General features: G+C 48.6%; 1 protein-coding gene across 4 annotated transcripts in view; it reads left to right on the plus strand.

Annotated features, from left to right (window-relative positions):
* COBL (cordon-bleu WH2 repeat protein) overlaps nt 1-16,568 on the plus strand; it is a 304,756-nt gene that overhangs the window by 226,493 nt on the left and 61,695 nt on the right. For all 4 annotated transcript variants that reach the window (XM_043872647.1, XM_043872649.1, XM_043872648.1 and 1 more), the window contains 2 exons: nt 1,028-1,166; nt 4,095-4,310. In XM_043872647.1, coding sequence (XP_043728582.1) covers nt 1,028-1,166; nt 4,095-4,310 — 355 coding nt within the window. The remainder of the gene's footprint in view (nt 1-1,027; nt 1,167-4,094; nt 4,311-16,568) is intronic.

Below are 16,568 nucleotides of genomic sequence, written 5' to 3' on the forward strand. Positions count from 1 at the left end.
GTGTGATGAAGTGCTCTTTATGCACATGTTCAGCAGTGACGGTGGCTGTACGGAAGCTTTGTCTGTGGCGAGGAGGAGAGGAGCGGTTTGCAGACTTTCAGAAACAGGGACCCAGAATCAGTCATTAGATTACTCCCTTACAGATGAAACAGATTTCCCCTTCAACAATGAGACCGGCTCCATCCTGACGAGATGCCTTCAGAAACCGAGCACTCATCACTGTTGAGTGTCCCAGAGAAGCTGAGTCTCCGAGCCAGGGGGTAGCATGGTGTCCCGTACACTGATGCTCTGGGTGGGGGCATCAGCTGTGAACGCTTGCTACCCTGGCTGCACGGGCAGGAGAGCCAGAGAAAGTCAGGCCAGGGCTGAGACCTGAGCTGCCCTCTGTCCCTGCAGGGGCACGTCCAGGGCCCTCGATAAACCTTCCAGAAGGAATAGTACTTTAGGGCATTTAAGTAAGAGCTCAGGAAGGCTTCCCAGGTGGCTCAGTGGTAAAGAATCCTCCTGACAGTGCAGGAGACTCAGGAGACAAGGGTTTGATTCCTGGGTCGGGAAGATCCCCTGGAGGAGGAAGTGGCAGCCCACTCAAGTATTCTTGCCTGGAGAATCCCATGGCCCGAGAAGCTTGGTGGGTTTCAGCCCATGGGGTCACAAAGAGTCAGACATGACTGAGCCACTGAGCGCACACACATACAAGAGCTGAGGATCCCCTTTTTCATATTGACACCGAGGGGAGATTTCCAAGTCTTCTGATTTGCCTGCAGCCCCTGGGAAATATAGGGCAGAGCTTCTGCCCTCTGCCACCTAGCGGTCTTGGGGGCATCTCTGAGCATCCCTGGACCCCCACAGGGCCACTCCCGGGCAACACAGCCAGTCCTCACATGCCTGCCTCCATTGCCCACACAGGGACTCCAGTGAGGGGACTGGCACCCTGCCAGCCCTCCTCGGGGTGCCCATCAGCCTGGCCAGCTCCTCCACGTACACGGCCGCCCGCACACTGACCCTTTGTCCTCCTTTGTGTTTGCAGATGTCTCTGGGGTCGCAGATGGACTTACAGAAGAAGAAGAGGCGGGCGCCGGCTCCCCCTCCACCGCAGCCCCCACCACCCAGCCCGCTGGTGCCGCCCCGCACGGAGGGCAGGGAGGAGGGCAGAAAGGGCAGGACGGGTGAGTGACCGTGTTTGCACGCCTCTGGCTGCTTGGCCTGCATCTTAGCGCTGCTACTCACCCCTGCAGTGGCCTCCTCCGGGATGGCATTAACCCGAAGAATATTTAGGCTAAAGAAAGAAAGTCTGGAAATAAACAGTCGTGAGTCATGTAATACCCTGCGGGCATTTTCTGGGGGTGGTGCAGGCATTTAGAAGGTGGGCCAGTGGGGAAAGGTGAGGGTGACTGAGGAGGCCCAGGAGGGGGCGCATGATGGAGAGCCCATGTGTGTGGCTGGGAGTCGGTGTCTGCTTGTGGAAGGCGATGAGTCCAAGGATGGAGCCCATGGATGATGCTGTGAAAGACTTTCGACCCAGGGGATTTATACATCAGGTTCCGTCATTTTTCGAGCACACTGTTTGAAACTGATCACCAGTTCTATAGCTTTCATATATGATATTCTTAGAGAAAAAGGGAACCCAAGTTAAAGAGGGTGCAATCATAATATAGTTTAAGAGGGTGCAATTATAATACCTGTGAGCAGAAAGACCTATTGGATCATAACATCCTGCTCCCATCCCTAGGTCCATGAGCCAGGGATTTTATTCTAAAATCACTCACCGTTTGTTATTTCATTTACGGAGGGACCAAGATAAGCCTCTGACACAAGTGCCTCAGCCCTCATTACAGGGTGTTGTTCAGTCTCCCGGGCACCCTCGTGGTCTGCCTTTGATCTCAAGGCTGCAGCACCCAAAGGGAAAACGTGCCCACTGTTAGCCCTAAAACTTTCATGAGAGCTACTTGGCTGTTTGTCAGCATTTTCCCCTGGTTAGTACCTTGCTTTTAATGTCTTAGTATTTCACAGCGTGGGGATTGACTTTTCTAAGGAGCTATAGTCTGTATTTCACATCAGTGCATCCTCTTTCCCAAAGGAAAAGCTATCTGATTTAAAGGAAATGTGATCAATAGCTCCTTCAAGTAATCCTGTTTTCTTTTTCTCTTAATAATGAGACCCCTATTCTGCCTTCCAAGCCTCCTCCTCACTCTTTTCATAAATGGATGATGAACTCAGATTGAGAGTTCCCTGTTGAAATTCTTAGAAGCATCCATGGTCAGGGTAGTGTGGATATGTTGAGTCCAGCAAACCTTCTGGCCAGACCAGCCCATTTCAGCCCAAGGAAGGGCCTCCTGATGGAGCCTTGAAAGACCGAGGCCCATCTCTGACGAGCTTAGCGATTCTGGGCTGCTGGTACCCAAGTGGATCACAGGAGAAGGGAGATGGGATTTTAAAGTGAAAACTAAGGTGATAGTTCCCTCTACAAAGAGGTGTGGATGGTAGTAACTGGGCATGAGTCTCTCTCTGGTCCATAAACTTGTTTGTGAGGATTAAGGAGGAGGACAGAAGTTCCTTTCCTCCAGACAATAACTTTGAATAATTTTTGAGGTCAGGGGTCTTGGCCATTTCAAGGCAGACTTCCATCACCATCAGAAATCCCCATGAATTAAAAAGTACAATATTGGCATCACAGGCAGAACTTTTAGCCAAAATCTTGGCTTTCGGTTAAAAGATAATGCTTTTAAAGTAAGTCCAAACCACAACAGAATATTCTGAGCTTTTTGTATCAGATCCCTAGGGATCAAAATGTTTTAAATGTTTGGCACTTGTGCTAAAGTAGCATTGCAGCTGGCTGGGTTTGGGTCTTGACCCAAATTTCTTGGTAAACAAAACCAAGCCTTCCAGTGGAGAGCCTCTTCATCTGCCTGCCTTGGGGTTGCTGCTGTCTTGTCTTATCAGGCCCTTAGCTGTGGGCCAGGCGAACCATACCCATTCAGACTGCCTTAGCAAATATAGCATTTTAGCCTATAGCAAAGAGCAGTCTATTTGCACTTTGAGAGAGGAAATGATATATAGCTATAGGAAAATTAATATTTTTCTGTGTCTAAAGAACTACGACCAAGAGAAGGAATAAATGGATATATCCCTTGAGGAAGAAATGAAGTCTCTTAATATTTTTATTAATAGTCTAATAAAGAGCATGAAGTATAGACTCTATTAATTACTAGAAGATTCTAAACTTTAGAGCTTGAAGAAACTATTTTTAAAATGAGTATAATGAGCACAACTTATGACACTAGGAACTCATATCATGTTGTTTTAAGTCATTGACTTTCAAAAATTTTATTAGCAGAAGATCATTTTCATAGAAAATTTTAAATAAATCCCCAATGTGAATAGATCAAGGAGGGTTGCTCTGATTGTCTGAGAGATAGACAGGAGTAAGGGACCCCACTTCTCTCCCTTTCTCCAGCCAAGGACCCTTTTTGAGACAAAGTTTGAAAGCTATTACCACAAACAAAGAGATTGATAGTGTAAATGAGCTTAAAGAGGGAAACAAAATTAGGGGGTTATTGAATCCACAATAGATGATAAATATAAGCAACAAGAATAAGCTTGGGTCCGGTGTGGGCGTGGCTGAATCTGGTGTGGGCGTATCCGGGTCCGGTGTGGGCGTGGCTGGGTCCGGTGTGGACGTGTCTGGGTCTGGTGCGGGTGTGTCTGGGTCCAGTGTGGGTGTGGCTGGGTCCGGTGTGGGGTGTGGCTGGGTCCGGTGTGGGCGTGTCTGGGTCCGGTGCGGGTGTGTCTGGATCCGGTGTGGGCGTGTCCGGGTCCAGTGTGGGCGTGGCTGGGTCCGGTGTGGGGTGTGGCTGGGTCCGGTGCGGGCGTGTCTGGGTCCGGTGCGGGCGTGTCTGGATCCGGTGTGGGCGTGTCCGGGTCCAGTGTGGGCGTGGCTGGGTCCGGTGCGCGTATGGCTGGGTCCGGTGCGGCCGTGTGTGCGTCTGGGGCCGTGAGTTTGTCCTGCGTGTGGGTGTGGCTGTGACATGCCTTCTGTGGGAGGCACAGAGCGGTGGGCTTCACCTTCTGAAGTGACCCCTGTTGATTCCATGTAGGTGTCGGCCGGCAGGTGCCACAGAAGCCCCCCCGAGGCGCCGCTCGGGGGCCCCCCCAGCTAGTGCTGCCCCCGCCCCCGCCCTACCCGCCTCCTGACGCGGACGCGGCCGAGCCTCCTCTCGGCGCTCCGGCAGAAGGCGCTGCTCCCGGGGAAGGCGGTGCGCCCGGGGAAGGCGCTGCTCCCGAGGCCTCCCGCCCAAGGCCCGCACCCGCACGTACGTGCCTCGTGTCCCCTCCATGTCGACGCCTCTCTCCCGTCTCTGGTGTCGGGGCTGGGTTTCCAGACTTTCCGTCCTTGCCTGGGGATGTGTGTGCCTCTCCCCTCCGGCTTTCCTCTCTAAACGCTCGACGCAGTGTGTCTGGTTAACAGTGAACGCACTCTGGATGCCAGGCAGGCACCCGTGTAACATTATTTAACCCGTTAATCATTCATAGGATGAGATGGTTGGATAACATCACTGACTCGCTGGAAATGGGTTTGGGTGGACTCCGGGAGTTGGTGATGGACGGGGAGGCCTGGCGTGCTGTGGTTCATGGGGTCGCAAAGAGTCGGACACGACTGAGCGACTGAACTGAACTGAAATTATTCATGATGCGGTTAGACTTCAGCCAAAACTGTATCCTGTGGGCCGAGGCAGCCAGCCGGGAGCAGAGAAATGTTCCTCGAGTTAGAACCGGCCTCAGAATGCTCGCCGTTGGCCAGGTCAGCGCAGCACAGCGATGATGCGATCCTACACGTTGTGCTGGTGAGCCCAGCTGCGGCCGGCTGTGAATGCCGGTGGGCAGGGGGCTGTGCTGCAGAGGTAGAGGGGGACTTACCCACTAGCGTCTGTGAACCCGGTGGCCAAGCGTTAGTGCTGGAGAAGAGGAGGCTGAGGCCCCAGGAGGGAAACCAGCTTGATTTGAGTCTAGCAACAGCCAGAATGGAAGGCTGGTTTTCTTTCTGCTTCCTGTCACACCCTGTCTGAGATCAGGCTTTCTTAATCATTTCCTGGGATTTCTTTTGAATTTTGACAAACATCATGTAGAGCATCCCTGCATCCAGACAGGCCTAATTTCTTTATATATACCTCAGATACATACAGGATCCCCTGGTGCCTCAGTGGTAAAGAATCCCCCTGCCAATGCAGGAGACGCGGGTTTGATCCCTAGGTCAGTAAGATCCTTTGAAGAAGGAAATGGCAACCCACTGCAGTGTTCTTGCCTGAGAAATCCCATGGACAGAGGAGCCCGGTGGCCCCATGCAGTCCATGGGGCTGCAGAGAGTCAGATGTGACTTAGTGACTAAAGCACAGTAACACACACACACACAGAGGGCATCGTCCATATATTGAGCCTGTGTGTGTCCCTACTTCAGGACTTCTGAGCTATGAAGGATGTGTTTTTATAAACCAGGTACCCAGGTACCCTCCAGTGTTGCATTTTCCCAAGAGCATAATGTCTCTGTGCGTTCCACCCGGGGAGCAGCTGATGTCTACGTCCCAAATGAGCTCTGCAGCCCTCTGGTTAGGAAGTTCATCCTTTTCCACCCTCTGACCACTTGATCTTTTTCTATCTTCCTTGGAAATGACAGCTAGCTCCCTGCCAGCTTCTGGGTAGAGAAGATAATTGTTGAATCACTTACCAACTTTCTCTAGGCAAAATAATCCTGATTCATTTTATCTCTTTTCACAAAAGACTTCTTTTTCATCCTCAAAATACGTTTGATCATCTTGATGTTGGACCTGCTTCCAAATGCAAATGAAGTTTGTAGGGGATTCAAAAATGGAGGATTAGACAGATGAGTCAGAAAGATGACAACCGAGGCTTGGACAGCTCTGGGGCTGTTTCATCTCTGAAGAGGGTGGGTTTGAAGCTCCGCAGGCCAAGGCCCAAGCTTTCAGTGGCTGCTCCTGTGGCTGCCATCCTCACCTCCATGAATCGTCCTCCCTGGGGAGCCGGTGGGAGGAAGGACTGAGTGGAGAGCGGGGCCCCTGGCAGCGAGGAGGGGCCACAGCCCGGGGGGCCCACGCTGGATGGGAGAGCCAGGCCTACACGTGACTTTCTGTCAGCCTGCAGACCCCAGTCTCCCCGGCCTGCCTGGGTTTGAGGGTGGTGTTGGCATGTGTGACGTCTGCCAGGCAGACTAAGGACAAGATTTAGCAGCTGCTTTTCTTTCGTTTTGGCTGCGCCACATGGCAGGCGGGATCATAGTTCTCGTTGAACCTGTGCCTGGGCAGTGGAAGGGCGGAGTTCTAACCACTGGATGGCCAAGTCCCCAGCTTGTTAAAAGCTGCGTCATCCTGGAGAAGAGTTTGTCCTGCGTCTCTCCAGTGCTGAGGAGCCACACCCCACCCACCCTTGGGAGCCTTTGAGAAAAGGTCTGGGCAGAGATTGGGCCCACACCAGACAGAAGGGAAGGTCCCTTGTGTTCCCGTCTGAAGGCTCCATCTTCTCAGTCCTGGGTCAGTTCCACACCTTAATCTCCCTACGTGCATGTCCAGGGAACTTCCCCTGCCCTCTTCTCCTTCTCGTCCTCTCAAACACTCTCACAGGCATGCCAGGAAGAGAGCACAGAGGCACAGGGGGTGCAGAGAGCAGGGCCTATTCGTGCTGGGACCACCCAGAGCCCTGCGCCTTCTGCCCCCTGCCCTTCCTCCTGCCCTCCCCACCACCAGCCGTGTGTGCCCCAGGAGTTAAGGCATCCACTTTGAAGCATTTACTTACCTAATTAGCAGGACTGTCCTGAGCGTTGTTTACGGTGTGAAAAACTGGAATCGGCCACTCAGCCAGGGAGAAAGCAATTCGCCTGCTTTGATTCAGGTCTTTTAATAAGTGAAAGAAAAAGAATGCTTTGTTATCATTTGTTTGATTTTCTTACACCATGCTGAAATCTGGATACTGCTCTTAGCCTGTCTCCAGGGCACCAGGGATTGTAGGCATGTAAAGTCCTGGGTGTGATTTTAGCCCTTGTCGGCACACACACCTCACCTGCGCTCTCATCAGACGTCCACTTATTTATAGCCGTGGGACCGCAGCAAGGACGTTCAGATGCCAGCCACACACAATCGTGTGTTTCCTCCTGAGCTCACTGTTAGATCTGTGTTCTCTCTGAGTAACAATGTGTTTGTGGTGCAAACAAGACCTAACTACCTGGAGGCCAGGTGAGATCTCGCCCTGTGCTCTCTGGGGAAAGCCGGTAGGAGGAAGCTGAGCCTGAAGCAGCTTGGTCACTGGCCCCAGTCTCACAGGTCCAGCAGCTGACATCAGGTGTATTTGACCTTCAGTCTCTGCTGGCCACTCCCACACTGTCCTCCTGCTGTGCCGGAAGCTCCCACCAAGCCCCTTCTGCTGTGCACCTTCTTTGTGATCTGTACCCTGGTGGTGACTCCACTTAGGTTGTTACAAAGAGGCGAAGTATGTGTTCTTGAACACCGGTCAGCACAACCAAAGATGGGATGAAGAGAGTTAAGTAGCAGTGAATCAATAGTAACAATGGCTTTACAGGCAGATGTGAGAAGGTGGTGGAGAGTGTGCCTGCGTGTGCACTCAGTCGTGCCTGACTCTTTGAGACCCCATGGACTGTAGCCTGCCAGGCTCTTCTCTCCATGGGATCCTCTAGGCAAGAATACTGGAGTGGGTTGCCATTGTCTTCTCCAGGGGATCTTCCCTGCCCAGGGATCGAACCCCAGTCTCTTGTGTCTCCTGCACTAGCAGGCAGATTCTTCACCACCAGCACCACCTGGGAAGTGAGAAGATATGAAATGGGTTCTCTGCACTACACACGCGGTTTTGATCTTGCCTGCTCCAAAACCTTCTGTTCAAGCCATCTCCCTGTCCCTGGTCTTGGTTCCTGTCCTCAGGCCTTTACTGGTGTTCCTGTCACTGTTCCCAACCCTCCCTTCCATCCCGGGCCTTCTGCCAGCTGATGTGAGCAACAGCTGGGCCCCAGGCCTGACCCAAGACAGACCTCTCTTCCCATTGTGATGCTTAAAATTTTAGCAGCACTTGACTTGTGGTTATTAAGATCCTATTGACCCAGAACAAAGGCACACTAAAGGAGATGTATTCTAGCCAAGTGCCGCGTTTAGCTGGGGCTCCTGGGCTTTTTTTGAAACTTCCCTGGTGGCTCAGAGGGTAAAGCGTCTACCAGCAATATGGGAGACCCAGGTTGGATCCCTGGGTCCAGGAAGACCCCCTGGAGAAGGAAATGGCAACCCACTCAAGTACTCTTGCCTGGAAATTCTCATGGACAGAGGAGCCTGGTAGGCTGCAGTCCATGGGATCGCAGAGTCGGACACGACTGAGCGACTTCACTTTCACTTTCTTTGGGCTCTTTTGGAATCGAAATTGGTTTGTAGTCAGAAAGTCACTGTACCCTAGCGTGTCTGTCTGGTTCTAAGAGGTCTCCTGTAAGTGACTGGCCCTTCAATTCCTAGGGGCCCGCCCGGATGCCAGATTGAGCTGAGTGCTCCCTGGACTCAGGCCCTTGTCACAGGATGAGGCTGTCTGTGCTGGCCCTGCTCCGTCCTAGGAGCCTGTCTTCAGCGTGGCTGCCCCTCCTGTTATCCTCCAGGCGCTCCACCTTTCCTTACTATACCCGTTACAGAGGTCTGTGTGTGCTGCTCCACTGGCTGCAGCTGCTGGAGGCTGTCGTGGTCTTAAAGGGCATCCTGCCCCAGCCCTGAGGCCGGTCTGTGGATGCTCTCCACGGTGTCAGCGGGGCCTCACCTGCAGGCAAGGTGTGGAGACGCGGAGCTTGTAGCAGTTGTCGGCATGCCAGCAGGGGCCCCCGTTTGTCAGCTGTTTCATGGTCTGGCCCAGCTGTCAGGAAGCCCTTGATGCCCCCCGCCTCATGTGTTCACCCCCTGTGTGGCCCCTCCTCTTGAACGTGGACTCCCATCTAACGAATAGAATGTGGCCGCAGTGGAGTCACCTGTCACCTCTGAGATTAGGTGCAGACAATCTCTGGCTTCCATCTGGAGCTTCTCGTGTGCTCACCCCAAGGGAAGCCAGCGGCCACATTGATCTGCTCTACGGGGCCACCCCATGGCAAGGGCAGAGGAAGCCTTCAGCTGACACCCAGTGAGGAACTGAGCACCTTCGCCCACTGACCTGAGAGCTGAACCCTGCCCACAGCCACCAAGCAACCCTGGACGTGCACACAGGCTCCCCAGTCAAGCCTGCAGGTGAGACCGCAGCCCTGGTCCACACCTCGATTACAGCCTGTGAGAGCCGGAGTCAGAGGCACGCGGCAGAGCTGTGCGCAGATTCCACACCCACACAGACTTCGGGAGAGATTCTTTTGCTTTGAAGCCTCTACATTCTGAGGTCATTTGATCCATGGCAATAGATAACTAATACAGGTTGCAAAACTCCTGTCTTAAGCCTGCTAAGGTAAAAATCTCTTACCTTGTGGAACAGGAGTCCCAGGAGGACAGACTTCAGGGCTGAATCTGAGGCCCAGAGTTGCCATCAAGGGTCTCCCTAGATCATCTCTAAGGTGTGGACTTCCTCCTCAGGCTGGCCAGGACACCATGGCCATTCCCTGCATCCCATCCAGATGCCAGAATTCTCAGAAGAGGGAAAGAGACCATTTTCCTAGTTGTTTCCTAGGAAAAGGAAGCCTTTCCAGAAATGGCCAGCTGCAGAGTTTCTCCCCTGTCTTGTAGACCAAGGTTGAGTCCAGGGCTGACCTAGTCCCTGGTGAGAATGGAATCCCAGAAGCGGAGTCAGTTGCATCCTGACCGCCGGGATGGGAGTCAGCTTTCCCTGGGTGTGTGGAGCTGCTGGTCAGCACAGTAATTCTGTTCACTGGGAAATGTGGAGAATGCATGCTGCTTCCATAACCAACAGTGTTCACCCCATGCGGGCTGCAGCCTGTGATTTCCTTCTTGCATCTGGAGAGCAGCAGGTGCAGAGGGAGGACCGGGGGCCAGGGATGAAGATGGGTACATGAGTCAAAGCACACACCTGAAAGGCAGAAGTCACCAGGGCACTGTCCTCCTCAGGGACAGGTTCAGCGTGGGACTGGCCACTTCAGGCCCCACCTCCATTTCTCATTCCTGCTTTTACAAACCAAAGGGATGACTGGAAATGATCCTGGCATTAGCACGTGCCCTCTTAGAACCCAGAGGCCAAAGGATTCAGTTTCACGATAATCTTAGAAGCTAAGAGGAGAATAGAACAGGGTGAGTGAAGTTGTGTGTTCCACCCATCCATCTTTGGAATCCCATATTTCATTTAAAGTCACTTTCTGCTGCAAGAAGCATCAGTAACTCTTCCGTGGTGAATTTAACTTAGGGTGAACAGTCAGAGCAAATGTGAAGCTGCGTGAACTTGGCCTCTGCATCACTTGGTGCAGGATTGTGGGTCCCCTGGCCTGGTCTGAGCTGCCACCCTCTCCCTGGCAACCTGGTCAGGCCAGCCTGTGGGGTTTGAGGGGGTGAATGCTGGTGCATACGTGGAGGAAAATGATTAAGCCAAGTGACCTCTCAGCCTCATGGCACAAAGGTCATTGCAAGTAGAGTTTTGGTGATGTGTTTGAACTTCCCTTGCAGAATTGTAGCAACGGGAAATAGTAGTTCCTTGGTCCGTACACTTTAATCTTTTCGTTTTTTATTAATAAGCTTTCATGTTAACCTTTGGATACCTAATCGCATGCATTGGTGCTTCGTATGCATGTCTAAGCCAGTATAGCTATGCACATGGATTTCCGTCCATAACTAACCAGCTCACGCTCTGACTTCAGTTTTAGTTGAACCTTCATTGTGGATCATGCTGGTGGAGTCTACCCACTAGCTGCACTGAATTCTCTATTTAAGAAATCTGCAGTATTTGTTATGATTAAGTTATTAACAAGTTAGTAGCTACTTGTTTCAATGACAAGACCCTGGGGATTTTAAAAATCAATGCATAGAGAGCTCAATTTGTTTTACATTTGATTTACAGATCCTCAGTTTGTTTCATATTTTTTAAATTTTACTGTCCAGTGATTGTCATTTTCTTATACATTTTCCTATACCAGGCTTGAAGAAATCAGCCTTTCCTTGGGTATCCATTTCTAAGATAACTGGCAGAGGATTTTAAAAACAGAGAGGGAAAAGGGAGCCATTGTCTCCTATTCTAAATGATTTATAGGTTAAAGCACCACCATGACAACCATTGTGATGTTTCAAGCTGATCGTTTTTCACTTTGTGAACAAGTATTCCATTTTCAAGAACTTTAGGAAATTCTAAATTAAGAGAATAAAATGAGAGAGGTAAAGTATCTATTTTCAAATAGAAGATTTGAGTTTGCTCAATGTAAAATTAATAATAACAATAACAAGAACTTGCATTTTAGGCCGTGTGGCTCAGCAGATCCGAAAATCTAGACATATTTTGGGTCCGGCTGTGTGGTTTTCTGGCAGAATGGCTGTGAACAGATCCCTATGCTTCCAGCCGAGAGCTTCTCTAGCTCAGAGAAGAGCCATGAGCTGGCCTGAGCTTAAAGCGCACAGCATAGGACAGGAGCTTCACTGATGGTCTCCCTATATGGGGACCAGTCATCTCAGAGTCACCTGGCATCTTGCTCTACAGTCGGAAACAACATGAAACACTTGGCCTGTTTCCAGACAAATCAGTTAATTCTACAGTTCCTGACACAGTGGGCTTCCCAGGCACTCAGCAGTAAAGAATTTGCCTGCAATGCAAGAGACAGAGGAGATGTAGGTTCAGTCCCTGGGTTAGGAAGATCCCCTGGAGGAGGAAACGGCAAACCCACCCCAGGATTCTCGCCAGGAAAATCCATGGACAGAGGAGCCTGGTGGGCTACCATCCACAGTGGTCGCAAAGAGTCAGACACAGCTGAGCGACTCAGCGCACGCACACACACACACACGCACACAGCTGACACAAATACAATTCTGGGAATCTTGTCATGGAGGCACCCTTGAAACCCTGCAGGCAGGGGGATTCAGAGCAAGCCCAGGAGAGCACGCTTGCCCTTCCTGTGTGTACTGGCTAATTTCCTTCCTGTGGCAGGAGGACCCGTCACGCTGCTGCTCCTGCTGCCATGGGAAAGGGCACAGCATCCAGGGAGACAGGAACTGGGTAGTGAGCAAGTGACCTTCTCATCAAAGGAAGGAAGTTGGTGACTGTGGGAGCAGAGTCTGTCCCTGCTCAGAATGTGTTTTAAAAATGGGTGGAAATTGTAGCCTGTTATTATGGAACCTTGAAAAGCATTAAATCTCTCCAATATGAACTAGACTGAGTACTACTTAGAAGCAAAGCAATAAGAATCATGATAGAGTTATGCAGTGCTTAAAAAAAAAAAAAACCCTGTGAAATTATTTCCTTTTGCTAATTTTCATTTAGCCCTTTATTTCTGAGCTATGTCGCTGACTTAGAGAGCTGAAGAACTTAGTGACAACTCGGGGAAGCCCAGGTGTGCACTAGACCCAGCTCATGCCGTCTAGCTGGTGAGAGCAGATCACTGAAATTTTAAAAGTTTTGCAAGCCAGTTGTTAAATAAGTGAAAGTGAAAGTCCCTCAGTCGTGTACGACTCTTTGCGACCCCATGGACTGTACAGTGCATGGAATTCTCCAGGCCAGAATACTGGAGTGGATAGCCTTTCCATTCTCCAGGGGATCTTTCCAACCCAGGGGTCGAACTGGTGTCTCCGGCATTGCAGGCAGATTCTCTACCAGCTGAGCTACCAGGAAAGCCTGTTGTTAAATAAAACAATTATTAAAAGGTAAAATATGTAAGCTTGTAAATAAATAATATTAAAAACAAAGGCGCAAATTAAAAACTCAGCCCTTTCTAATTATTTTACTAATGTTTTACTATTTCTGTGTTCTTGAGGTTATGTACATTGAATCAATATGATTTAATAATATGATAATAGTGAAAATGCTATATGACAGCACATATCTTCCCAACACCACATTCAGTGACTGATAAGACCTGGAAATCAACCAAGGAAGGAGAATTTACACCATGGACATTGGCAGAGGTTATATGTCAGGGCTGGATTTATTGTCTATTAATTGTCCAGGCATACAATGCAACCCTGGGTAATGTTAATAATGTAGATTAATTATAAAAGCATATCAAGCCAATGCATTGTGAAAAGTAGCAGCCCCCCCCAAAAAAACTGAAGAATGATTCTTCCATTTTTCAAAAACCATTATTCAGCTCAGCAAAGTCACTCACATGATGGACGAAGAAGCCAAGTTCTTCATGGTTTCATGTTCATCGTACTCCTTAACATGAAGTGATTCATCCACACTGGTGAGGAAAGTACATGTGTTTGTCAACGGTAATAATAAGCTGGCTCTAGGTAAAGTAGTTTGGCAAAAAATAATAAAAGGGTTCTGTGTGTATCAATTGGTCATATAAAATTTACAACAGATACTGTTGTCATTTTTATTATCACTTATAAATTTTGTGCTACCCATTCTTTATATCAGTCATACTTTATCAGTCTGTCTGTCCCTTTCCCTTTTTCCAGAATAGAGCTGGTGACTAACCATTTATCAGCCTCCCACCACAAAGCAATAACAAATATAAATAGGAATACTGAAAAGAAGTAAAATAATTTAGCTCAGAAAATGGATGGCAACATTATCTTTGTTTTTCTAAGTCACTGCTCAAGCTGTGAGTTGACACAAATAATCAAACAGGTGTCTGTGTCTCTCAGAGGTTTAATTTGCAGCCTAAGTTCAGGTTGGGCATAAAAAAACAACTTTTTAATGTCAAGAGTTATGAGAACTTCTTTCTGGGTTCACATAAATTTAAGTTCTTCCTGGAAGTAAGAAACAGACAGCTTGATTTTTTAAGAATGGTTCAAGACTCTTATTTAACATCATTATTTGATTAGTAAAAAATGAGTAGGAATTATAAGCCCACCATTTTCTTGCTGACAGTAGTCTTCTGAAGTGTCTTATAGATTTTTTGTGAGATGCTATGCGTTTAGGCACAGCCATTCTGTTTTAATCCCTAAACCTCAAGGCCTTCAGGGCCTTAAAGATTCTCCATGCAATGGCCCTTCATCAGGCGGTCAGTCTCTCACTGGGGAAAATAGCAAGACCCAGGAGAAGTTTCATCCTTGAAAACAGTGGTCAGCAGGCACATGCCCTTGATGATCTTTCTCCAGCCCAGTAAATCAATCAGTATTTTCTGAATTCATGCTTGAGCCCTGCTTAGCATCAGCATTATCAAGGTTTGATTGGTTGATCTACAGTTGAGGGCATTGGTTTGCAATGTTATCTGTTTTTTCCCTGGAGTTCTGAAAGCAACTGAGACTTCTTTCCAGGAGGTAAAAATTGGCCACCAGCTGGTCACTGTCTCTGCCTGCAAGGACTTTCAGGTTTCTGATCAAATCCAAATCATTTTATTAGACAACCTCAAAGAAAGCAGTGAGTGTAGTGCTGCTGATGTGACTCTTCTGGGGACAGAATCGGGTGTGTTGGATCAACAGGCCCTTTGAACAACTGACACTGAGAGAGACTGGAAGGAAGTGGATGATACTCATGAACTTACATATAAAACAGAAACAGACCCACAGACATAGAAAACAAATGTGGGGTTCCCAAAGAGGAAGGGGGGAGGTATAAAGTAGGAGTTTAAGATTAACATGCACACAGTACTATAAATAAAATACATAACCAACAGGGACCTACTATATAGCATGGGGAGCTAACAATACTCAATATTTTATAATAACCTATAAGGGGAAAGAATCTGAAAAATAGATATATATTATAACTGAGGGCTTCCCTGTGGCTCAGATGGTAAAGAATCTGCATGCAATACAGGAGACCCAGGTTCGATCCCTGGGTTGGAAGGAGCCCCTGGAGAAGGGAATGGCTACCCACTTGAGTATTCTTGCCTGGAGAACCCCATGGACAGAGGAGCCTGGTGGGCTACAGACCATAGGGTCAAAGAGTCAGACAAAGTAGCGATTAACACAGAAGAAACAGCATGTGTAACTGAACCACTGTGTTGTACACCTGAAACTAATACACATTGTAAATCAAGCACACTGCAATAAAGGAGATACATTCTGAAAACAAGAAGGAAAGTTCAGGAAACTATAGTAACGACACCCCACTCTCTGCAGTGCTCAGTCCCCAGGGCCTTGGTGATGCTGAGGAGGGCGGCGTTTGTTCTGGCGGTTTGTGCTCATGTTTCACCTTTATTTCCCCCACAGTTTATTGCTGTGCATCATTCCCTACCCAAGCCAAGCACTTCTGATGGACGGCCCCTCCCTGGAGCTCCGTGCCTCTGACTTTTCCCTGTGCCTCTGCTGTCCTGACTCTGACTCTCCTGTCGATCTTCCATCTGTCAGCATAAAAGGGCTCATTTGTACACCTGCAGCTCACTTTCCTTAGAATTGACATATAAATGCATAAACAACAGAGATTTGTTTGACTGAGGTTTATAATTCCTTGTAGGAGATAAAGAGTTTTATATGTAAATTCTAGGCTGATAATTTTCTGTCTGAAATTCCTCTTTCACTGATACATGGAAATGTTTTTATTAAGAACCTTGATTTATTTGAATTCATTATTAGTTCCTACTTTTCTTGTTTGATATTTGGATGCAAAATTTCTTCTCCACTTTCCTTTCAGCAAGATGGTGTCCATAAATTGACCAGTGAGGGCAATGTGGACAGAACTGAAATAGTCTATCTTCCTGGTAAAAATAAGTGCCTAAGCTCATGAACTGTAATATAACCTGTAGGGATTCACAACTCATGACCTATGGTTATCCTTTTGGGATATGTAGGACCCAACTTTTTTGTAGACGTTTTTCAGATTTTCTTATTACTATGTCCCCTGCCATTTAGAGAGTTTGTGAAAAGAAAACAGGAAGATCTTGTGTCTCACTTCATCTGCTCATGAGGCATGCAGTCATTCAATCATTGACTCACCGAACATGGGCACTTGCTTGGTGCTAGGAGGCTTTGGGGGCTTTAGACTGAGTAGCAAATGAGCTCTGCCCATGGCCGTTTCTGACTATGGCTCCCCACGGGAAAAGAGGTAGCGATGGTGCCACTTGATAAATGCTGGCCTGGAGGCTTGCACAGGTGGGAGTTAGGCCCGGGTGTGGCTGCCATGTCCACGCAGGGGTGAAGCCTGCTCATCCAAGAGACTGAGGTCCCTCTCCCACCTTGAGAAAATCCAGGAGTCTCCTCAGCAGTCACTTCTTAGGAGACAGAGCAGGTGAAAATACTCATGTGAAGACTTAGGATTTAGGGAAAAAAGGCTTGCTGTGGTTAATTTTTACTATTGTGCAAAGATACATTTGAATTGGAGAGGCTTGTCACATTTCCCTCCAAAAGATTTTTTTAAACATTATTCTCAACATAAGAAAAAAATCAGAAAGTGTTTTTTACTTAAATGACTGTTGTCTGCTTGATCACAATGAGAATGGTGACGATAATGTAAGAATTATTGCAGCTGACATTGGTAAAACCAATAAAGAAATATAAGCTAGAGCTTCT

Source organism: Cervus elaphus, chromosome 18 (assembly GCF_910594005.1).
Source record: "Cervus elaphus chromosome 18, mCerEla1.1, whole genome shotgun sequence".
Taxonomy (NCBI): domain Eukaryota; kingdom Metazoa; phylum Chordata; class Mammalia; order Artiodactyla; family Cervidae; genus Cervus; species Cervus elaphus.